General features: G+C 38.7%; 1 protein-coding gene across 1 annotated transcript in view; it reads left to right on the top strand.

The window, feature by feature from the left end:
* LOC140726616 (protein diaphanous homolog 3-like) overlaps window positions 1-26009 on the top strand; it is a 567224-nt gene that overhangs the window by 395739 nt on the left and 145476 nt on the right. Inside the window, exons 24-25 of the mRNA XM_073043216.1 lie at window positions 12829-12992; window positions 13518-13653. Of these exons, the coding sequence (XP_072899317.1) occupies window positions 12829-12992; window positions 13518-13653 (300 nt within the window). The remainder of the gene's footprint in view (window positions 1-12828; window positions 12993-13517; window positions 13654-26009) is intronic.

The raw sequence follows: 26009 nt of genomic DNA, 5'->3' as shown, positions 1-26009 counted from the left end.
CAGTAAGTTTCACTGGTGTAAATTTGGGACATGAGTCTAACCTGATTATGCACTCATAGAGAGGAGCTGGCTGGAGTTGATGGGAAGGGGCCGCTAGCAGGGATGATGTCAGAACAGCAATGACTGGAGTTTCTGGGGGCAATTTGGAAGGTGCAGGATAGATGTGTCCCAAAGAAGAAGAAGAAGTATTTTAAAAGGAGGATGAGGCAACTATGGCTGACAAGGAGGGTAAAAGGCAGCATAAAAGCAAAAAGTAATGGGAAGTTAGAGGATTGGGAAGCTTTAAAAACCAACAGAAGTCAACTAAAAACCCTAAGGAGAGAAAAGCTGAAATATGAATGAAAGCAAGTCAAAAAGAGGATACCAAAAGTTTTTTCAGGTATATAAAGAGTAAAAGAGAGTTGAAAGTGGATATTGGTCCACTTGAACATTGTACTTTCGAGGTGGAAGTGCACAAAGAAATGGCAGTCCAGTAAGTATTTTTCATCAGTCTTCACTGTGGAAGACACGAGCAGTTCGCCAGAACTTCAAGACTGTTGGGGCAGGAGTGAATGTAGTTGCTATTACTAAAGAGAAGGTGCTTGGGAAGTGGGAAGGTCTGAAGGGAAAATAAGTCATCTGGACTGGAAGGAATATACCCCCAGGAATCTGGCAGAGGTAGCTGAAGAGATTCAGGCATGAGTAATAATCTTTTAAGAATCACTTGATTCTGGAGTACTGGAAAATCGCAAACGTCACTCCACTCTTTAAGGAGGGAGGGAGGCAGAAGAAAGGAAATTATAGGCCGGTTAACCTGACTTCAGTGCTTGGGAAGACCGCACTTGGAGTATTGTGAGCAGTTTTAGGCCCTTTATCTAAGAAAATATTTGCTGAACTAGGAGAGGGTCCAGTGCAGATTTCACGAGAATGATTCTGGGAATGTGAGGGTTAATGTATGAGGAGCATTTGATGGCTCTGGACCTGTATTCCCTGGTGCTCAGAAGAATGAGGGGGAATCTCATTGAAACCTATCAAATATTGAAAGGCCCAGATAGAGTGGGTCTAAGACCAGAGGACACAGCCTCAGAACAGAAGGACGTTTATTTAGAACAGAGTTAGGGATGAATTTCTTTAGCCAGAGGGTGGTGAGTCTGCGGAATTCACTACTACGAACACATGCAAAGGCTAAGCTGTTGAGTGGAGGTTGATAGTTTCTTGATTCATCACAGGTTACAGGAAGAAGGCAGGAGACCGAGTAGAGAAGGACAATAAATCAGTCAGGATGGAATGGTGGAGCAGACTCAATGGACCAAATGGCAAAGTCTGTTCCAAAGCCTTATGGTCTTCTGGTCAAACTGTTGACAACAAGAATGGCTAGGTATCTTCTGAAAGTACAAAAGGTGATATGTATTGTTTCCTTGATTCTGTATTAACCTTGCTGTTTCTCTTATTGTAACATTGTATCCAATTTATTTGACCTGGAGGCAGCCATAATTCTTATATATTAAATCTCATGAGGTTTTTTCATTGTTGCCAAACAGCTAAAAATGACAAAATACAATGTTTGAGCGATTAAAAATAATATCTCCTGACTTTAAGTGAGCAACCCATTTGTTGACTTCTATTCCTCTGCAAATATTGTGGCAATTTTAGGACATATCTAAAACCTTGCAAAGTATTAGAATCAGTTTTCATTCTCTGCATGGGGCAGAATATGCAGCAGCACACTGAAAATATGAGTACAGCACACACATAAGCATATTCATACTGATGTCCAGATTTTGACCATTGTGGTAATATATTAAAATGCATGAAAAAGACAGCAGCTTAACTTCTACAGTTAATACCCCTCAACCATCAGGGTCTTGAACCAGAGGGTAACTTCACTCAATTTCATCTGCCCCATCACTAAGGATTCTTCATCTTGTGTTCTCCAAACTTATTGGTTGGTTGGTTGTTTATTATTATTATTTCTTTTTTTCCTTTTTGTATTTGCAGTTTGCTGCCTTTTGCACACTGGTTGTCTGCTTTGTTGGTGTGGTCTTTCATTGATTACGGTTATAGGATTTATTGAGTATGCTCACAGGAAAATAATCTCTGGGTTGTTTATGGTGCCACGTATGTACTTCGATAATAAATTTACTTGGATCTTTGAACTTTTGAAATTTGAGTCCATGGAAATGAGAAGGGGTCTAAGGCAATTTAAAGGTAATAAGAGTGCCAGGGTAGCGATGCATCTCTACCAACGGAGGTGTAAGGCACTTCTTCCCTCTGCTATCCTGCAGGTCACCCTTGGGTAAGGTGTAACATCTGCTTAGCACCAGCCCCCCCCCCCACCCCCCCCGAAGCTGTGGGAGCCAGTGGTGAATATCACAAGTCCTGGTAATGTGACTACTGACATTAGACAGACAATCTCTGAGGAGCAATGATAGTGGTCATCTCGTAAAGACACTGTTCAGAAGAAGCCAATGGCAAACCACTTATGTAGAATTTGCCAAGAATAATCATGGTCATAGACCATGATCACCCAAATCATACAACTCATCACATAATAATGATAATGAAAGGACAGAGATTGCCCTGTGTGTACTCAGTACTTTGTGTTGTAGTATTTGGTGTGGTAGTCAGTCCTTTGAAGTCTGCTGTAGGCCAGTTTGAAATAAATCATGAAATCCCTTGGAATGTTTTGCGTTATTCAGCAAAGTATTAACGCTTCACAAGTTAATACACATCCTTTGTCCAATTTTCTCCTTCCAACAATATTCTCCTTCCCGAATCCCTGCCTATTCTCCCATCTTCAACTTCTTGTATTGGAATGGCTGGACTTTATGGTGTTGGAATTCATGCTCTCTGTAATTGCAAAGCCTTTCGAAAAGCTTACACAACTTGGTAACATAAAGCACAAAGGATAGACATGAGAAATACTCCAGCTGCTGGAAGTCCAAAGCAACACACACAAAATGCTGGAGGAACTCATCTCAGCAGGTCAGCAGCATCAATGGAAATAAATAAATTGTCAATGTTTTGGGTCGAGACCCTTCTTCAGGACTGGATAGGAAGGTGGAATATGGAATGAAACAGTGGGGGGGTGGGAGGAGGATAGTCAGAAGGTGATAGGTGAGGCCAGGTGGGTAGGAAAGATAAAGGGCTGGAGAGGAAGGAATCTTTCAGGAGAGGAGAGGGGACCCAAAGGGAGGTGATAGGCAGGTGATAAGAGGTAAGAGGCCAGAGTGTGGAATAGAAAAAGGGTTTTTTTTAAAAACCAGAAGGAGAAATCGATACAAAATAGCTCTGTTTGTGCCTGAGGTAACTGGCATTATTGCTCCAAGGTTCATTCTGTTTGATTTTCACTTAGTGATTATTTTTATTTGGAAATCAGCCTCTTTAGTTTGGGAGACTACTTCTGCATGTGAAGTAGCTGCTGCATTTTAAGACTCCTGAAAAGCCAATCACTTATCACTTAAGGGCTAAAATCAATAGGCTTCTGGATACTAATAGAATATATGGAGACAAAGTAAGAAAAGTGCATTTGAAGCATATGAATTACTTGATTGAATGATAAGAGTATGCCTACTTCTGTTCCTTTTTATTTTTCTATTTCTATAATTTTTTACAAATGTATAAAGGTACATTATGTATCATATGAAGGATATGGTAGTTTATTTTTGAATATTCTTAACCTAGCTCCATTATTGAGCTATTCCCCACTCTGATCTTTTACCTCTTCTCACCTGCCTTTTACGCCTCCCTGTATCCCCTCCTCCTTCCCTTTCTCATATGATCTCCTATCAGATTCCTCCTCCTCCAGCCCACCTAGCTTCACCTATTCCTTTCCAGCTAACCTCCTTCCCCTCCTCTCACCATTTTATTCTGGTGTCTTCTACTTTCAGTTGCAGTCTTGAAGAAGGGTCTTGACCCAAAACATCTACTGTTTATTCATTTCCATAGATGCTGCCTGACTGCTGAGTTCCTCCAGCATTTTGTTTGTGTTGTTTCAGTTGGTGTCTTTTTAAAATAATTTCAAAGCAGGCATTTCACATAACTCTCTTATCGAGTAGGATCTCATTATATCCACATACATGGAAGCACAGAGCATAGCATACCCTTGCATGTATAAACACTACATTTATATCTTAGGTCCACCTCACTGCTGCTTCCAAACTCTTGGCCTTGTTTATAAATCCCTTGAGGTCTTGCCCATCTGTACCTTTGTGACTTTCTCTAGCTTAACCACTAACATGTCTGCATTTTCTCAACTGTACTCTCCTGATTTTAAAGACGACATCATTGAAACTTTGGCTGCTGAGACTGGAAGCTTAAGACCAGAAGTCAATACATCTTGCATCGACTAGATAAGGATAGCAAAATTACTTTTCTAAAGGAAAGGATTTGTAATGATAACTTTTTTTTGAATTTAAATTTCCTAACTGGTTGGAATTTAGCTCTTGTCTTCGGTCTAAGCTTCTGGATGTTTTTCCTATAACCATCCTGTACACCACCAAGCAATGGTGTCTGCTTTTGTCACCACTAACTCAGAATATTTCAAATAGAACATTCAGAGTAAATTTCTTATCAGAGGACATAAATGTCATTATATACTGACAACCCTGAGATTCATTTTTCTGTTGGCATTCACAGTAGAGGTAAAGAAATACAATAGAATCATTGAAAGTCCACACACACACACACACACACACACACACACACACACACACACACACACACACACACACACACACACACACACACACACACACACACACACACACACACACACACACACACACACACACACACACACACACACACACCCAATGTGCAAAAGAAAACAAACTGTCAAATACAAATAATTAACAAACAAACCAATAAGTAAGTAAACAGATAGATAGATAAATAAATAAATAGTATTGAGAACATGAAGTTGTAGAGTCCTTGAAAATGGATTCATAGGTTGTGGAGTCAGTTCAGTGTTGGGGTGAATGAAGTTGGCCACGCTGGTTCAGGAGCCTGATGGTTGAAGGGTAAGAACTGTTCCTGAACATGGTGGTGTGGGATCTAAGGCTCCTGTTACTCCCTCCTGATGGAAACAGCGAAAAGAGAGCATGGTCTGGCTGGTGGGAGTCCTTGATGATGGATGCTGCTTTCTTGTGGCAGCGCTCAGTATAGAGTTCTTTACCCAGCACTAACATGCTTAATCTTGATTAAGAGTACAAATAAGAGGATGCTGATTAAAGAAGGTGCCAAAAGAAAATTGTACCAGCTTGTATACATAGCCTAACAGAGCATTATTATTTGTTAATTATAATTGTTGGTTTCTATTAACACAGGTTTCAAGATAGTGTGCAAAACTTCAGATTTCTGTCATTATATCAAAGATAATTACGCTGAGGTAGTACAATGAAAACTGAATGCAGTGTTACAGTTACAAAGAAAGGGCAATGCTGGCAGAAATGTAAAATGTGAGGGCCACGATCAGATCAGAATCAGGTTTAATGTCACTGGCATATGTCATGGAGTTTTTTGCTTTCCAGCAGCAGTACAATGCAATACATAATAATAATTTAAAAAAACTGAATTACAATAAGAAATATATTTTTAAAAATTGACTCAAATAAGTAGCACAGAAAATATTGAGATAGTGTATATGGGTTCATTTTAGATTGAAGTAGATTGGGAGATCTTCAAGAGATCGTAGTTTAGCATGAGAGGGTCTCATAATAGTGGGATAGAAGCTGTCCTTGAGTTTGGTGGTTTGTGCTTTAAGCTATTTTTATCTTCTTGCTGAAGGGAAAGGGAGAAAGAGAGAATGACTGATGTAGGAGTAGTCCTTGATTATGTTAGCTGCCTTCTTGTGACAGCAGAAGTGTACATAGTGTGAGTGGTGGGGAGGTTGAATTGGACTGTGTTCACAGTTGTCTGTAGTTTCTTGCAGTGTTGGGCTGAGCACTTGCCATTCCAAGCTGTGATGTAATTGTACAGGATGCATCTATAAAGATTGGTCAGAGTCATCAGGGACACGTTGAATTTCCTTAGCCTTCTGAGGAAGTAGAGGTATCGCGCTTTCTTGGCTGAAGTGTCTCTATGGCTGGACCGGGAGAAATTGTTGGTGATACCTAGGCACCTGAAATTCTCAACCATCTCCACCTCAGTACAATTGATACAGACAGTGATGTGTGCTGCATTGCACTTCCTGAAGTCATTCACTAGCTCCTCTGTTATACCAACATCAAGGAAAAGGATGTTGCCTGGACACCATATCACTGAATTCTCTATTCCCTTTTACTCTGTCTCATCATCGTTTGAGATCCGGTCCACTAAGGTGTAGTCATTTGCAATCTTGTAAATGGACTTACAGCAGAATTTGGCCACACAGACTGGAGTGTATAGGGAGTACAGGAAAGGGTTGAGCATTCACCTTTGTGTAGCACCAGTGTTGAGGTTAATCATGGAGGAGATGTTGTCTTCTATCTTCACTGATTGTAATCTGTTGGTCAGGAAGTCAAGGATCCAGTTGCAGAGTTGTAGCTCTAGAAGATTGGAAAAGAGTAGAAGGCAGAACTATAGTCAATACATAGTAGCCTAGTTGTCTTTGCTATCCAGATTTCCAACGATGAGTGCAGGGCCAGGAAGATGGTGTGTGCCAGGAACCTACTTTATGGCACACAGCATGGTGGTGGTAAATGAATTGCAGTGGATTGAATTTTCTGGCATCCTGGACTTAATGCATTTATGACTAGCCTGTTGAAATTCTTCCCAATGATGGATGTCAGAGCCATCAGAGAACAGTTATTAAAGCGCATTATCTTATTTGTCTTTGCCACCAGAATGATGATGGGCTTCTTAAAGCAAATGAGAACTTCTAATTAGAATAGGCCAGGGTTTAGGATGTCAGCAAATATTCCCACAAGCTACTCTGAGCAGGTTCAGAGGATACAAACCAGGAATTTCATCCGGGCCAGTTGCATTCTGTGGGTTTATTGTTGGGATGTGGTTGGTCTCTGTTATGGTGTCTGGTACATTAAAGATTGCCAGTGCAGGCAGCATCATTTCATTGACCTTCTGTTTGAAACAAGCGTAGAATGCATTGAGTATTCAGGGAGGGATGCACTGTTGCAAGTGATACTGCCCGACTTTGCTTTTGATGCAGGTGTTCTTCCTTCACAATAGTAACTGGTTCAGCACAAAGAGAATTTGTATTAACTGTCTGTTACGTTTATTGGTTCAGCTAAAAACAAACATGGTAAGTCATACAAAATTAAATATCTGTACACTAGATTTCTTTGATCCACCCTAGCAGTCAAGGAATAGTAAAGGTAATACCCAGAAACAAGAGTTCACATTGGCCAAGAATTACTCTTGATCCAGGCCTAATCTCCAAATCCCTGAAGTGGGGTCATCTACTTCAGCAATGGTTGATCTCTGGAGGTTTTACTGCTTCTACACTTGAAATCCTTCATTCTTATCCTCTTTCTTATTGGATTCAACTTCTGTTTTAATTTTGTTGGCTCTGTGTCAGCCTGACATTGGATCTAGCCCTAGAGCTACCTGCATCTTTACTTGATTGCTCATCCACCAGATAAGGACATGTGCCTCACATAACTTTTTTGTTCAAATCAGGTCAGCCAAGCACATAGCTTAGGCTACTTAGGCTATTTGGTGCGTGGCCAAGTGGTTGAGGCATTCATCTAGTGATCTGAAGGTCGCTACTTCGAGCCTTGGCAGAGGCTGCGTGTGTGTCCTTGAGCAAGACACTTAACCACACATTGCTCTGCAACGACACCGGTGTCACGCTGTATCAGCCCTTGCTCTTCCCTTGGACAACATTGGTGGTGCAGAGAGGGGAGACTTGCAGCTTGGGCAACTGCCGGTCTTTCATACAACTTTGCCGAGCCTTGTGCCCTGGAAATTTTCCAAGGCGCAAATCCATGGTCTCACGAGACTAACGGAGGCCTACACACTTCTGGTCACAGGCTACCCATTTCATGGGCCTGAAGTTTCTACCTTACCAAGTGAGATCACAAACTACTGCTTATTTAGCAATGTTCTCTAGTTCAGCAAATTATTGGTAGGGGCCTCATTGTGTGTACTTTCAATTGTTATAATCAGCCACTCCTGAGCAAGAACCAGTTCACAAACTGATAACCACAAGAACAGTTTTACAAAATGGCAGCCTTCATTCATTGGCATGCAGTCCTCTACGCAATTACTGATGAAGTCTATGATGACATTGGCAATATCATTTAGGTTAGATGTTAAGGTCTTGATTATGAACCAGTCCACCAACTTGAAGCAGTCATGTGGAAGCTAATTTATTTTCTCAGTCCAGTACTGTACTTCTACAACCTTTTGTACCAGATTCTCACATTTTAGTTTCTGTTGTAAGCAAGGAGAAGAAAAAGAGCTGTTGGTCAAATTTTCCAAAATGCAGACCAGATGTAGGTAGACATCTTTCATTGTTGGTTGATAAGCAAGATCCTGGTCTCTAGCACTCTCAAAGTGTCACTCTTGCGTATGATATGTCCATAAGAAAGTCATAAGCAAATATATGTCAAACATCTCAGTAATTGGTTATTCATGGTATAACTTCAAAAATGAATCAAAAATCTGCTGACAAAGATTGGACTGGAAAATTATTCAGAAGGGAACAACAGAATACAAAACAAAAGTTATATACAATCTATTTTTATCTATATTGGAAAATAAAATTTTGGCTAGATTTCGATCATTATTACCCCACATTGCGTTGTGAAATGTTTCAACATCTGCATTTATGCATTTTAAATGGCTTTGCACACTTAAATATAAAAAAGTTCTAAAAAATTATAGAAATCATTATTTTAATTGTCCTGATTCATTATCACCTTTTAAAATTTCATTTTCTTTCATTTAGGGTGCTCCCACTGCTGAGAGCCAATGGTGATATGATTTAGCGGATAATTGTGGGGAAAATAAGCATGCAGTTATTTATCTGATCTTTTTTATTAAGTAATTAATCACATACTTTAGTAACATGCTACAAAATCTTATTCTTCAGATCACCTAAAGGAGATGAATTAGCTATCAAAAATAAACTTGGTTATGTTAGGCTATAAAATGTTATTTTTTAAATTAGTTTTCCCTTTTTTTTTTGAACACCAGTATACAGAAATTCATTCTCACTAGTTTAAGTTAACTATGCCATATAGTCCTGGAAGGAAACAATGGGTAAATTTAGGAACCAATGTACCATGTATAATTGAAGCTATGTTGCATATTTTGTGGAAGTAACTAACAATGAATTTCTGTCCTGGAGTCCTGCAATACCAAAGGTTTGCTGGAAAATCTTTCCCCTTATATGCTTGTTTAAAAAAATACTCAATTAATTTATAGCACCAATAAGCACATCGATACTTTCATATGATTTTAACCCACCCCTCCCCATTATTAAGAATTATTTGCAAGTATGTGTCTTCTGCAAAAAATATAGGCATATCATCCTCAAAGTGATATTCCTGCTACTCCCTTGCAAATGTTGCAATGCTGGAGAGGAAAAAAACGCAAATTTGCTGTCCAAACATTAAAAAATCAAAATGGCAAATGCTTGAAAGGAGAGTGATAAAAATTTAGCATTGTCTGAATTGTATCCACCATTATATAAAATTTGACAGCACATCACTTAATCTTCTGTCTTTTAATCAATTAGTTCATTCTTGTTCAGGATCTTCTCTCTTGATATTCCAGGTAAACTTTGTGGAATATTCTGGAGTTTTCCTTGCAGATGGACATCTTTTTTGAAGGCAATCAATTTAAGAGTGATGATTAGCTCACATTATTTGTTCCGTCCATTCCTGATTATACTGTCTCATATTTCCCGCCAGATTTTTTTTTTGGAGCTTCAAAAACTGCAGCTTCTGAGTCAAGTACCACTGAAAAGAGAAGACATTTCTTGTGAACAGCCACATTCAGCGTTGCAGTTAATGTCTACCTGCAGCATACATACTGTATAAGCAAAGGGCCTCTTTGCTAACCTACCACTGAAGAGAATTATATTTAGCAAAGCAGGTCGATTCTGATGAATTTTGCCCAGAAATCATTGGGAAATTGGATTGTACAAGGGCTGATTGATAAATTTGTGGCCCAAAGTAGAAGGAGTCAATTTTAGAAAAACAAAAACATTTATTTTTCAACATAGTCCCCTCCTACATTTACACACTTAGTCCAGCAGTCGTGGAGCAAACAGATCTTGGGCCTCCAGAAAGAGTCCACAGATGGGTGATTGATAAGTTCGTGGTCTAAGGTAGAAGGAGATGAGTTATACAGCTCTCATTACATGCACATGAGGTCAACTCTTAGTGTGATTATGCTGTAAATTTGAAGTTAATAACTCATCTCCTTCCACCTTGGGCCACAAACTTATCAATCACTCTTGCTGTGGGCACATTCTGGAGGTCCAAGATCTATATGCTCCACAACTGCTGGACTAAGTGTAAATGTAGGAGGGGACTATGTTGAAAAATAAATGTGCTAGGTTTTCTAAAATTGACTCCTCCTACCTTAGGCCACAAACTTATTAATCACCCCTCGTAAGTGGAGATAGACTTGGATTGTGGGACCCACTAATTCAGAGCTTTGTAGTTCACCATCAGCATTGTTGAAATGTTCTATTTCCACTAACAAGGTATGAATGCTTCAATACCAGTATTGTTCTACTATACATGGAACTGTTGAGCTCTTAATGTCACCATAGATCAGAAGTGGAAAAGGTCAGCAACTTTGAGTTCCTTGGTGTTATTATTTCGGAGGACCTGTCCTGGGCACAGCACATAAGAACAATTATGGAGAAAGCCCAGCTGCTGCTCTGCTTTTTAGGAGTTTGCAAAGATTCAGCATTATATCTAAAACTTTGACGAAGTGGAGAGTATATTGACTGGCTGCATCACAGCTTAGTATGAAAAACACCTGTGCCCTTGAATGGAAAATCAGACAAAAAGTAGTGAATATGATCCAGTCCATCACGGGTAATGCCCTCCCCAACATTGAGTACATCTACACGAAACATTGATGTAGGAAAGCAACATCAATCACCAGGGACCCCACCACCTAAGATAAACTCTCTTCTCGCCTTTGCCATCAGGGAGAAGGTACAGGAGACTTGAGGCTCAGTAGATTTCAATTCCTGGGCTTTAACATATCAGACTACATGTCTTGGACCCAGCACATAGATGCATTTACAAGGAAGCTGCGCCAGAACTTTGCTTAGAAGTTTCAGAGCTTTTGGCATGTTACCGAATACTCTAATTAACTTCTACATATGTACTTTTAGTTGCATCATGATCTATGTTCAAAGATCCATACCATCTGGGTCATGCTATGTTCTTGCATCTACTATTGGGCAGGTGGTATAGAAGCCTGAAGTCTCACAGCACCGGGTTCAAGGACAGTTACTTTCCTTCAACTGTTACTTTCTTGTACCAACCTGCGAGTCACAAATCACTAGCTCAGTAGAGCAACACTGAGACTACTTTGATCACTTTGCTCTACAATAGACTTGGGTTTTTTTCTAATCGTGTTCTTCCTTGTAAAAATGTTGTATCACTTATATTTTTCTTATGAATGATGCTTATCTGATGTTATGTGCCTGTGGTGCTGCTGGAAGTAAGTTTCTCATTGCATATGTGCATACATGTACTGGTGCATTTGACAATAAGCTCGCTTTGCATGGTAGGGCTTCCACAAAGCAACAAACTTGATTACATGTGTCAATGATAATAAATCTGATTCTGACCCTAGAGAGGAAACTACATAGTTCTAGAGCAGGTAACTTGCTTAACACCATTCAACAAAATATTTATGTGACTACACTTATTCTACTTTACAACCTACATTGAAAAGAATTTAACAAATTTAATTCATTGCACATTTCAAAACTCAGAATTTACGATTAAATCATTTAGAATAAGAGTTTTTTTTATTTTCTAGCCCTTTCTCAGTAGATGTTTTGATTGAGTCATTCTTTATGTTTGCACAAATTAAATCTTTGATTAGATTGCTCTGACTGAATAAAAATAAAAGCTAGTTGATGTTAATAATATAAATAATTATTTTATGTTTAAAGTATTTTTATTAGTTACAATTATATTGTAGGGAGGAATCTTCTTTGTAGCCTGTAATTCCTGCTTTGTGCCAGAATCTTCTTGTCCTGTACAGACCCATGATTGCTCAAGCTCACATCAAAAGTTCCTGAACTTGTCAGACACCTGTTTTCCTTGAAGTGCATATACATGGTTCAAAATCTCTTGGAACACAGGTTCCAGTATTGCTCACATCACAGCCAGATGTCAAATATCAAATGTCTGTTACCTGGAAGGGTCAAAAGACGCAGATTTGCAGTAACCCTCTTGAGATTCTTGTATCCATTTTCAGCAATTAATAAAGCATTTTGTGGGTCAAAATGCTTCATGGGAGAAGAACACAAATCTGAAGCTAAGCAAACGTGTGAGAGCAAGTTGGAGGGTAGGGTATGCAACAAATACATGAATGTAATTGTTCTGAGGAGTACAATTGGAACCCATTTGATTTACTGCTTCCCTGATGCTGGGTTCAAAGACACCTTATCGAGAGTGCAGAAAATTTGACAGGAAGAGGAAGAATTTAATTAGAAGTGAGCACTGCTATTAAAACCTTGCATTCAATCTATAAGATGTGGAAATACTCTCAACCTTGTCTTGTATCAATGATATTTAGTAGTTTTGTTTCTGTTAATCAAATAAAAATTAATGAAATAATTCAGGGTGAAAGAAATCGTTGAAAAATACAAGCATATAATCTCTTTGAACAACAACTCTATATTTCCTTAATAATAACATCACAGCTTTGCCAGATATGTCCGCAAAGTGTACCAGAAACTGGCCAACATGCACAAGAACATGGAGAAGCTTTACCTTGATTTGATGTGCTATTTTGTTATCAATCCAAAGAAAGTCACAATAGAGGAAGTTTTTAATGAGATCAGTAACTTCAGATCCATGTTTTTGGTATGTTCTTACAGTGCAACGCTTTGAATGTGAAACAACATGCATTTCAAATTTACCTTGCTGCAAGTTTTGAGATTAAAATTTTTGTAATGCTACATTAATTAAATAAGAGGAATATGAAGTTCATACAAACCAATTAGTGGTTGTTTGCTTTGCTAATATAACACTTCAGTATTATTACCAAAGAGATTTATCAGATTAATTTTCACTTTTTAATTTGCAATCAATAGTAATTATGAATTGTTAAAAGACCACTAAGAATATATTTCATAAGGTCAAAGAAGAGTAGATTGCACCATTGTATTTACTTGAGCATAAATAACAGCCTCCCTTCGTGTAGTAATCAAATTTCAAACTATTTTCCCTTTGGTGTCTTGAAAACTAAGAACAATAATTAAGACAGCTGCTTTGGGCCATTTAAATGAAATCATAAAGCATACATATTCTAATTACTCCTCCTCAATTTATTTTTGGCATATTTGATTTTTTTTCTTTAAAGATTCTTTTAACTTTGTTTTACTACAGCAAGCTTTTAAAGAAAATGTGCGGCAGCGAGAGGTAGAAGAAAAGCTGAGGCGTGTCAAGATGGCCAGAGAGAAGGCAGAGAAGGAAAAGCAGGAGAGACAGAAAAGGAAGCAGCAGCTGCTGGAGAAAAATTCAGGTAAAAATACACACACACATTCCCACATTAAATATAATAGGAATGCAAGGAAGCATTTAATCATTTTGGCTGTCATCAAGTAGTTTGCTTTGAGCACTTACTATACGTCACAATGTGTGGATCAACAAGAACAAAATAGATTGAATCCAGCCTTACTGTAGACTGATGACATTTCAATGCTTTTCATTAATAAATCACAGATATCCTACTTCATTTTGTTTGCTCAACCATGCAGTGCATATCTGATATGGGAATGTTATTGTTAGATTGAGGTTTTTAATCCAAGTTTACTTAGAAAGTCAGGAAAAAGGCACAAATTGTTGTTTCATGGTAATTTTATTGAGCATTAACAGAACAAAGAACATCTAAAACAGAGAGTAGCAGGAGCAGAGGCTGGTAGCAGAGGGGAGAGGCAAAGAAAGAAGATGGCAGTCAATGTAGATCAGCTCTTTTTATACTACAATAAAAATTATAGTAAATAATTCCATTCAGATTTGGAAATAAGAATCAGCCAATCATAAAACCCTTATTCAAACATTGCAAGAACAGAAGCTCCCAGAACCTCCCAGAATCATACAAATGTAACTACTAGGGGATATAAATAAACAGCTGCATATACATGCTGTGATCACTAGGAAGCCTACTAAGCAATTACTTGTATATAACCATATAACAATTACAGCACGGAAACGAGCCATCTTGGCCCTTCTAGTCCGTGCCGATGCTTACACTCACCTAGTCCCACTGGCCCGCACTCAGCCCATAACCCTCCATTCCTTTCCTGTCCTTATACCTATCCAATTTTACTTTAAATAACAATACCGAACCTGCCTCTACTACTTCTACTGGAAGCTCATTCCACACAGCTACCACTCTCTGAGTAAAGAAATTCCCTCTCGTGTTACCCTTAAACTTTTGCCCCCTAACTCTCAAACCATGTCCTCTTGTTTGAATCTCCCCTACTCTCAATGGAAAAAGCCTATCCACATCAACTCGGTCTATCCCCCTCATTATTTTAAATACCTCTATCAAGTCCCCCCTCAACCTTCTACGCTCCAAAGAATAAAGACCTAACTTGTTCAACCTTTCCCTGTAAATGAGGTGCTGAAACCCAGATAACATTCTAGTAAATCTCTCTGTACTCTCTCTATTTTGTTGATATCTTTCCTATAATTCGGTGACTAGAACTGTACACAATACTCCAAATTCGGCCTTACCAATGCCTTGTACAATTTTAACATTACATCCCAATTCCTATACTCAATGCTCTGATTTATAAAGGCCAGCATACCAAAAGCTTTCTTCACCACCCTATCCACATGAGATTCCACCTTCAGGAAACTATGCACCATTATTCCTAGATCACTCTGTTCTACTGAATTCTTCAATGCCTCACCATTTACCATGTATGTCCTATTTGTATTATTCCTACCAAAATGTAGCACCTCACACTTATCAGCATTAATATTCCTACCGCTATCTTTATTAGTATCTACTTAATATAGCAACTTAAACAAGAATAATCAAAAGTTAACAGTGTTATGAGTATACATATGTGTAAATATAACTCCCAAACTATTGAGCTTGGGGACACCAGGCTTAAAATCTTGAGATGGTGAGGTATGAAAGTTCAGTTCATCCATGGATTAAATGATGTGAGAGAGATATTTGTAATCCAAGGTGAATGTCGAGAGAAGGCATTTATGTTGTATTCCACCGGTTCCATGGTGGTAAAACAGGATAACAATCGCCGTAGGTTTTATCCACTGTCGTTCCAAATCCACTTATGAATTATCACCAATAGTAGCTTATCACAGGGGTACCATCTTCAAAAGGAACTACAACCCAGGCTAGGGTTAACACTCATAGGTAGATTCCACAAGGTTGCCCTAATCACACAACGTGATAGCCACTTGTCGATGCATTGAAAGTAGTTGATAGATCTACCACAAGAGGGATTAGCTTGTCAATACATTGATTAGCATTAAGCATTGTTGCTGGGTCAATGCTCAACCCACCCTTGTGGGCACTCAAAAGTTCCAACCAGTGACCCCTTACTCACTGGCTTCCTTCCATTGTCCGACTCCAACTGCGATTGTCTGTGTGTGAGTGAGTGTCCTTGCTTAAATCAAAACAAGCTGCAGAGTCAAATAGTTCCACCCCTCTCTCTCTCTCAGTAAGAATCAAACAGGAGCTGAGAAAGCCGGCGGCTGACGTCACTCAGGCACTCTCTCTTAAAAACGACAGTCCATGGCAAGATAAACCTAGGGGTTCATCACATGTCTCAAAGTCATGTGATAGACAGTGACACTGTTGTGAAGTCCTTGTAACCTTGTGCACTGGTATTGTTGACCATCAACTGTGAAAGCCAACCATGGTTGACATTCTGGCGGCAGTGGTACTGACCAGAATCCATTGCCATATCAGTAACTGTAAACCGCTTGTGTGATGGCTTCAGGGCATTGAAAGTAGTTGATAGATCTACCACAAGAGGGATTAGCTTGTCAATACATTGATTAGCAACAGTTTCATTTTCAGTCCCACATGTCTTCACTTGTTTAGTCTTTATTGGAGCAAGCTGTGACATAGCTGTCAGTCTTACTGTTTCATCACGATCCTCCTCACTTGAGTTGCTAGAGGCAGCTATGGAGTATCCATCCTGGAATTCTTCAAATGGTGGCGCTCTCTTGGAGGACTGTCCAATGAAGGCTGTAATTCTTCGGAGTTCAGATGATGTCGCTGTCTCAGAAGACTTCAATGTAGACTGTAGTTCCTCATTCTTCATGGAAGGGTGCCAGAAATAGCATCATTGGCAGCGCCTCCAGAATTGTCGCTAGCAAGACCGCCTCCTTGAAGACTTTCCTGTGCCTTCTCATATTGCTTCTAAGACCCAAACCTTGCCCTTCAATTTTGTTTTACCTCATGTTCGGTTAAGGAAGAGATTTATTCTTTGGACTTTCCATTGTGTCTATTATAATATTATTGTTTTTTTTTGCATATTTCACGTTTCTTTCCCAATCGATTCTTAATCATCTTTGCTTGCCCCGTTAACTTTTTCATTTGCCTGTACATTCAATCAAACCAACTATGTGGTCTTATTTCTAAAGCACATATTCCACAAATTGATTTTAACCGATGCTTCAATGTCAGTCTTTGCCATCTTCATCAGGAGTTATGCCTAGGTATGTCTGATCCGGTGGTATATTATACCCCTATCATCCGTGCTTCCTGATTGGTTAGTCCTCAACCAATCAGGCTTCCGCTGTCCCACCTTGTTTTCAATCAAATTCCAGGTCTTACTTAGAGCGAGACCTTCATCTTTGTTTAAAAAAAAATTGTCTCCAGTTTTATCTCAATGGCTTCCTTCACCAGGCAGTCCCAATAGCCATTAGTATGACACAGTAGTTTTGAGCCATCAAAGTCAATCCCAGGCCATTGCACGTGCAATGTTCTGCTACCACCAATTTGCGGTTAACCCAAGTGGATACACTTTCTATGCTCCTTGTTGTGGGTTTCCATCATGTGCCTCATCTGGCTGATATATGCTTCTCTGTATTCACAGGGAATCCTGTGAACATCAGCTATCCCGAGTCCCAGGTCATCTTTGATAAAGATGGCAAAGTTTGTCACCGAATGTTAGTTAAAATTGACACCCTATACCCAGCAGGTAGCCTGAGAAGAGTTTATTTGTCATTTATGCTGGGGAAGCACTAGACCCTTTTTTAACCTTTTTTAATTGGTATATTTCATCTGGACTTTTTCATTAATTTTATCAAATTGAGATGCTTTATTTGGGCAAGATCTCTCAGTAGGTTTCACAACTTTGGCCATTGTTTTGTTTAGTTCTTAATTTGTACCTACTTTTTACTACTTTGACTGCGATCTTGAAATATTATAGATTGCAATTGAGGTTGAAATAAGTTGTCCAGCAACCAGATTAATAGATTGCATAACCAAAGTTTCACTAGGTACCAAAACAGATTGCTGTGCAAACGAAATAGATCACTCTGTGGCCAATATAATCCAATATCCTACCAGCTCATATGGCTGAGCCCGATAATAATTTCAGTGTTCATCTCGATTTTTGCTGATTTGTATTTGTCAAATAACAATGTAGTAGTTTCCTCACTCCTAATTTCCATCTACTAAATTGAAGCCAGAACTAGTTTTCTCTCTCAAACAATTTGGAACAGAGAAATTCTTATCCCTTTATTTACGTGCTAAAAATCAGAATCATGTTTAAAATCTCCGGCATATGTCGTGAAATTTGTTAACTTTACAGCAGCAGAAAAATGCAATGCATAATAATATGGGGAGGGGGCTAGGAACTGTTAATTACAGTAAATATATGTATCTATATCAAATAGTTAAATAAGTAGTGGAAAAACAGAAATAAAAGAAGTAGTGAGTAGTTTCACTGTCTATTCAGAAATCGGACAGCAGAGGGAAAGAAGCTGTTCCTGAATCACTGATTGAATTCCACTTTGTCTGCGATTCTTGCAAGTCCTTAAATCTTTGCAGTCATGCTTGCCTACGATGGCAGTTATTGGGTTCTGATGTTTTTAATCCAAGGTTCTTTCGGAAGTCAGGAAAGAAACACAAAACCTGTTGCTTCACGATTATTTTATATTGTGCTAATAGAACAAAGACCATTGAAAACATACAGTTACAGGAGCAGAGGCTAGTAGAAGGGAGAGACAACAGGAAAAAGTACCCTATGGGGAGCAGCTCTTCCGAAACTACATTGATAAGAAAAAATCCATTCAAATTTACAGATAAGAGTCAGCTGATCAGAAAACCCCAGAATGTCCCAGAACTTTCCAGAATCATACAAATGTAAACACTAGGGATATACTAAACAACTACATATACATCCTGTGACCACTAGGAAGCCTACTAAACAGTTACTTGTATATAAGTAATCTATATACTACTAAAACTCTCATTCTCTGTTTGTCTGTTTGTGACTTCCAATTAGCATAAATGGTGCATTATAGTGGCACTATTTTTGGCTAAATCAACTTAAAATACGCTAACTTACAGAATGCAGGCAAAGTTCAGGGTTATATATTCGTATAAAATTGTTCATTCCCCAAAATCAATTGCCCTGTTTTCACCCAAGAGCCGATCCGCCATCATGGAAATCGGGACGTGGCACCAAGACACATGCACGGCCAGCCTCAGCAGCGACACCAATCGGAGCAAAAGGGCAGGGCAGCATATCTTATTGAGCGGTCACATATCACCATCAGCATGTGCAGGATTGGGACAGATCTAACTGCCACCCATCAATAAGAGATCAATAAATCTTATTGTAATGATGCACTTCTCTTTCAATATTTTTATTAGTTTCTGCATAAAGAAATACAGAGTACAAGAAGATATATATTATAAATCAAAAAGAGTACCAAATACATTATATTAAAAATTCAGTTACATTCACAAAACTCTGTATTCATAAAAATTAAATCGTAATATTGAAATATAATAATATTGTTATACAGAAAAAAATCTAAACCCACTACCAAAGTTAGAACTGTTAGGAAAAACAAGAAAAAAGGGGGAAAAAAACCTTATCATATAATAAAATATATTATTAGCCACTATCTGTACTTCTACAACAAATCAAAGGTTTTGAAAATAACTCAGAAATGGTCACCACAATGTATAAAAGTCTTCACTGGATTCAAAAACTGAACATCGGATCTTCTCTAAATTTAAGCATGACATAACATCCGTAACCTATAATGACGTACTTCAAGACATTCATAAAACCCTTTGCTGCAGTTAAAGGACAGCGCTGACTGTATCACATCCATTTAGGAGAGCACCAACCACATAATCAATAATAATCAGCTTCCTTTGGTGTTACTGCTTCGTGTCTTATATCCAGCATTAGGGTAAAAAAAAATATGGTCAGCCTAATTATGCCACGTGGAAAGAGAAGGGGGACATTATGGTCAAGAGATGATGCCAAACGTCGTTGGGAAGCGGCAAGGAGAGGGAGAGAACAAGAATCGGATGAGGCCAGGGCTGCACGACACCAGGATTAAAGAGTCAGGACAAAAAAGATGAGAGAAGAGGAGACAGAGAAGGAGAGGCATGCACGTCTCCAAAATGACAACAACAGGCACAGGAGGAGGAGAGAGGAAGAGACAAAGGAGCAGAGAAATGCACGTCTCCAAGATCAGAGACAAAGAACAAACAGCAGAAGAGATGAAGACACCAGGCATGAAAGGACTGCACGTCTCCAGAATGACAACAAGAGGCACAAGGGTGGCAGATCAACCAGAAATGATGCCATCAGAAGTGTCCTTCATTAAACGAGAAGGAGTAATATTTGCCTTGCTATGTGTCTTTCTTCTTCAATAAACTGTTTTTTCTTCTTCAATTTCCAAAGCAAAGCAATACCAATAGTATTCAGGAAAATTTAATGTTCATTCTGGTCACATCAGACTGCACTACCTTCTTCTCAAAGGGTGCCCCAATGGGTCAAACCATTGTCTAGTTGTATATAAAGTACAAGTGGACATTTGTTAAACTGCAAAGAAAATGACCAGTAAGCAGTTGGATACAACATTCTTTTCTCATTCAATATCAGAATGTATAAATTGGTGGCATTTATTTAAAATTTTATGCTGAATGTATACAGCTTATTATGAATATTTTCAAAATGTAGTAGACTGACTAACTTAACCCAAGTAGTGACATTTACTATTTTAACATTGATAAGGTTGCATCCTTAAAATTAGATGCTTTTCAGTGCACTTTAGCCACATTCTTGCTTTATTAAACAAAACTACTTTGATTAGCATTTGATTTCTCGTAAGCTTCAAGATGATGAATAAAGTGGAATTGGGATAGAAAGCTCCTTGGCTCGCATGGACACAGCAAGCTTCCCTTAATGTGGAAATAAAAAATAATAATTTAGCATGTTCCTTTACTGCTGCCTTAGCTGACTTAAGATCAAACTAAATATGCTATCAATATATGGAATGTAAGAAATTTTAAAAATATATGATCTGCAGCTCATAAGAGCTCTTTGTGTGATTCATTTCATAATTAATCATGAATGCTTCCATCTCATTTGCAGCACCCACTCCCCACCTTTTTTTTTGCCAAGTCCTGGATTGTAGACAATAATAAGCTCTCTGTCTGTTAAGCTAATCCATATTTCAGTTAACATACAACACATTTAGTTCCTGTTATATTTCTTTGCTGTTTGACCTTGGAAATCTGTTTATTACTTTGATTCTGTATTCCACTATTGCCACTTATGCAAACAGCAGATGTATGAAAAATTGTTTTCAGGATTTTTTTTCTCTTCTACAAGTATGCAGGGAGTACAATAAAGGTGTGAATCATTTAGCCATTAAGTCTTTACTATTCTCCACTTTTGAGTGTGAGTGGTACACTAAAGTTATAATTAGTCCTATGCCTTTAACTCTTAATAACCTTTCCCAAGAAAAACTTCGTAGCAAGAAGGTTTGTTAATGCTGCACAGTGCGGTTTAAACTAGAGTTGCTGGGGGATGGGAACCAGAGTGCTGGAACAGTTAGTGGAGAGGTTGTGAAGGCAGATGTTGGTAAGACATCTGAAAAGGTTAGAATCAGAAGGTTGAGTATGGTGTGACTCATGTCCTGAGCTGTATATATTTCAGTGCAAGAAGTATTGTAGGAAAAATGGATAATAGTGCTGAAGATGAGATAGCTGGTTTACAAACAGCCATTGATAGAGTATAATTGCAGTCAACAGAATGAGTTGCAACATAAAAGGCAAACAGAATCAAAAATGGTGAGTACAGGACTGCAGTAGTATTTGAATGAGCACAGTATACAGAATAAGGTAGATGAACATGTCGCACAGTTGCAGATTGGCAGGTATGATGTTAATGGCACCACTGAATCATGACTGAAAGAAGATTACAGCTGGGAACTTAATGTCCAAGGATACACATTGTATTGAAAGGACAGGCAGGAATCCAGAGAGGGCAGTGTAGCTCTGTTGGTAAAAAATGAAATCAAATCATTAGAAAAAGATGACATAGGGTCAGAATATGTTGAATCATTGTGGATAAAGCTAAGGAACTGCAAGAGTAAAAAGACCCTGTTTGGTGTTATATACAGATCCCCAAACAGTAGTTAGGATATGACCTACAAATTACAATGGGAGATAAAAAATGTATGTGAAAAGGGCAATGTTACAATAGTCATGGGGGACTTCAATATGCAGGTAGACTGGGAAATCGGGTTGGTGCTGTATTCCAGGAGGAGGAACTTCTGGAGTGCCTATGAGATGGCTTTTTAGAGTAGCCTGTGGTTGAGCCAACTACGGCAACAGCTATTCTGGATTGGGAGTTGTGCAATGAACTAGAATTTTTTAGAGAGCTTAAGGTAACAGGACACTTAGGAAAAAGTGAAAAGAAGATGATCGAATTCACCCTGAAGTTTGAGAAGAAGATAAAGTCAGATATATCAGTTTACAGTGGAGTAAAGGGAATTACAGAAGCATGAGAGAGGAGTTGGCTAGAATTGATTGGAAAAGAACTCTGGCAGGAATGGTGGCAGAGCAGCAATGGATGGAATTTCTGGAAGCAATTTGGAAGGCACAGAATATATACATCCTTAAGAAAAAGAAGTATTCTAAAGGAAAGATGACATAACAGTGGCAAACGAGGTCAAAACAAACGTAGAAGCCAAAGTGCAAAAATTAGTGGGAAGTTAGAGGATTGGGAAGCTTTTAAAAACCAACAGAAGGCAACTAAAAAAGTAATTAAGAAGATAAAGATGGAATACAAAAGTAAGCTCGCTAATAATATTAAAGAGCTTACCAAAAGTTTCTTCAGATACATGAAGTGTAAAAGAGAGGCGAGAGTGTATATCGGACTGCTGGAAAACAATACTGGAAAGGTAGTAATGGGGGATAATGAAATGGCAGATGAACTGAATAAGTACTTTGTGTCAGTCTTCACTGTGGAAAACACTAACAATATGGTGGAAGTTCCCGGTGTCAGGAGTCATGAAGTGTGTGAAGCTACCATTACTAGAGAGAATGTTCTTGGGAAACTGAAAGGTCTGAAGGTAGATAGGTCACCTGCACCAGATGATGTACACACCAGGGCTCAGAAAGAGGAGGCTGAAGAGATTGGGGAGGCATTTGTAATGATCTTTCAAGAATTACTAGATTCTGGAATGGTTGCAGAAGACTGGAAAATTGCAAATATCACTCCACTCTTCAAGAAGGGACAGAGGCAGAAGAAAGGAAACTATAGGCCAATTGGTCTGATCTCAGTGGTTGGGAAGATGTTGGAGTCGATTATTAAAGATGAGGTCTCAGGTACTTGAAGGAATATGGTAAAATAGGCTGTAGTCAACATGGTTTCCTCAAGGGAAAACCTTGTCTGACAAATCTGTTGGAATTCTTTAAAGAAATAACAAACAGGACAGACAAAAAAGAATCGGTTGATGTTGTGTATTTGGATTTTCAGAAGGCCCTTGACAAGGTGCCACACGTGGCTGCTTAACAAACTATGACCCCTTGGTATTACAGGAAAGATTCTAACATGGGTAAAGCAGTGGCTGATTGACAGGAGGCAAAGAGTGGGAATAAAGGAAGCCTTTTGTAGTTGGCTGCAAGAGACTAGTGGTGTTCCACAGGGGTCTGTGTTGCAACTGATTCTTTTTATGTTACAAGTCAATGATTTGGATGATGGAATTGACAGCTTTGTTGCAAAGTTTGCAGACAAAATTAAGATAGATGGAGGGTCAGGTAGTTTTGAGGAAGTAAAGAGGCTACAGAAGGACAGACAAATTAGGAGAATGGTCAAAGAAATGGCAGATGGAATACAGTGTTGGGAAGTGTATGATTTTGGTAGAAGAAATGAAAGGGTTGACTATTTTCTAAATGGAGAGAAAATACAAAAATCTGAAGTACAAAGGGATTTGGGAAGTTATTTTGCAGATTGAGTCTGTGGTGAGGAAGGCATTTCAAGAGGACTAGAATATAAAAGCAAGGATGCAATGTTGAGACTTTATAAAACACTGGTGAGGCCTCAGTTGGAGTATTATGGGTCCCTTATCATAAGAAGGATGTGTTGGAACTGGAGAGGGTTCAAAGGAGGTTCACGAAAATGATTCCAGGATTGAATGTGGCTTGTCATATGAAGAGTATTTGATGACTCGGGGCCTGTATTCACTAGAATTCAGAAGAATGAGGGGTGACCTTATTGAAACCTATCAAATGATGAAAAGGCTTGATAGAATGGGTGTGTCCTATGGTGGGAGATCCTAAGATCAGAAAACCCAGCCTCAGAATAGAGAGCATCCTTTTAGAACAGAAATGGGGGGGGAATTTCTTCAGCCATAGAGTGGTGAATCTGTAGGATTCTTTGCTACAGGCAGTTATGGAGGTCAAGTCTTTATATATATTTAAGGCAGAGGCTGATAGATACTTGACTGGTCAAGGCATGAAGGGATACAGGGAGAAGGCAGGAGATTGGGTGTGGCTGAGAGGATCATTGGATCAGCTGTGATGAAATGGCAGAGCAGATTCAATGGGCCAAATAACCTAATTCTAATCCAATTCTTAGGGTCTTATATTCTAAAAACTGATGAAATTTTAGAATATAAATTTTCATATGACTTTATTTAGAAAGTATTTTGGAGGAAGAGTTTCATATTCTCACTACTCATTATTGAAGAATAATTGCCTGATATCTCTTTTGAATATTTGTATTCTAATTTTAAGGCTCTTTTAAAATCCATTACCTGAGAAAGTAATGTCACTTGATTTGTTTTCTAAAATTCTTAACTGTTTCAGAACTACTCAAAACTATCTATCTTACGGCCAAAGTCAGCATCGTCCCCTCAGTGACCTCCTGTTACCCAATTATTGAATCTATCAATGTCTTGTGCAACCCTGTTCGCATTATTTACTTCATGCGAATGCCTGACATAGTGCATGCATGAACTTCCCAAAGTATCGCAGAAGCAAAGATTAAAGTTGATGAGATGAAAGAAGCAGTGGATGGATACAAATTACTGTTGGGCAGAAGATAGAATCTGGTTTTTCTGATGAGAGAAAGACACAGTGGCATCCCTTGAGTGTTATAAGAATGGGGCAGCATGATAGCGTAATACTATCACAGCACCAGCGACCCAGGTTCAGTTCCCACTGCAGTGTAAAAGGAGATTATACACTCTCCTTGTGATCTTGTGGATTTCCTCCTGATGCTCTGGTTTCCTCTTACATTGCAAAGATGTATGGGTCAGCAGGTCATATTGATGTAATTTGGCAGTGCAGGTTCGTTGGGCTGGAAGGGCCTTTTATTGGGTTGCATCTCGAAATAAAATTACATAAGGAACAGGAGCAAGAGCAGGCTAATTGGCCCATTAGGACATGTTGAATATATTCAATAACCCTTGACTCCATAGGGTTTTTTTTAAAAATTGCAAAAAACCACAATCACCTGAGAAAATTCCTCTTGATCTCCACCTTAAATGCGCAATCCTTTTATTCTGAAATGATACCACCTAGTTCGAGACTTGTCCACGAGGAGAAACATCCTTAGCAACACTCTGTCAATTTCCTCAGAATCTTTTATGTTTTGGCAAACCTACCATTCTATTTTAAAATTCCAGTGAATATAAGCCTGTATATCAGCTCTTGATCCAAGAATAAACCTAGTGAGCCTTCTCTGCACTGCTCCACTGCAAATATATCATTGAATAAATATGGGGACCAAAGCTTTACTAAGTGCAGTCTCATAAGGAGCTATAAATTGGCATCAAAACTGCTGTATTTTTATTATTTGGAAAGCCAACTTTCCACCAATCTTCGTAATCATTTGCTAAACCTGCATGCTAACTTACTAAGATACTCCAAATGCTAGGTACCATGATATTTTGTCATCTCACTTAATTTAAAAATAATTTTCACTTTCATTTCCCCTTCCAAAATGAATCACTTCACGTTTTCCAGCACATTGTTTGCCATCTGTCAACTTCTTGCCAGTTCACTTAACCTAACTATATCCTTTTGCCCTCTCATAATTTGCTCACTCACCTGGCTTTTTACCATCAGTATATTTGCCCCTAGTACACTCAATCCCTTAATCTATTGTACTATTATCAGCAGTATTTTGGACTACCAGTCCAATTATAACCCACCATCCATTCTGTTTTCTGTTAGTTTTATGCCATACATGCTAGTAATTGATGGCATCCGTTAGTCTCATGAGACCATGGATCTGCACCCGGAAAGTCTTGCTTCAGTCTCCGTTGGTAGAGCAGTGTCTATTGTGGTTGGAGAGGCCCACACAGGAGTGACAGTCTCGGCTGCAGCGACTGCACTTGAAG

Source organism: Hemitrygon akajei, chromosome 4 (assembly GCF_048418815.1).
Source record: "Hemitrygon akajei chromosome 4, sHemAka1.3, whole genome shotgun sequence".
Lineage (NCBI taxonomy): Eukaryota > Metazoa > Chordata > Chondrichthyes > Myliobatiformes > Dasyatidae > Hemitrygon > Hemitrygon akajei.
Note: the sequence above shows the minus strand (reverse complement) of the source record. Positions and strands in the feature narration are given on the sequence as shown.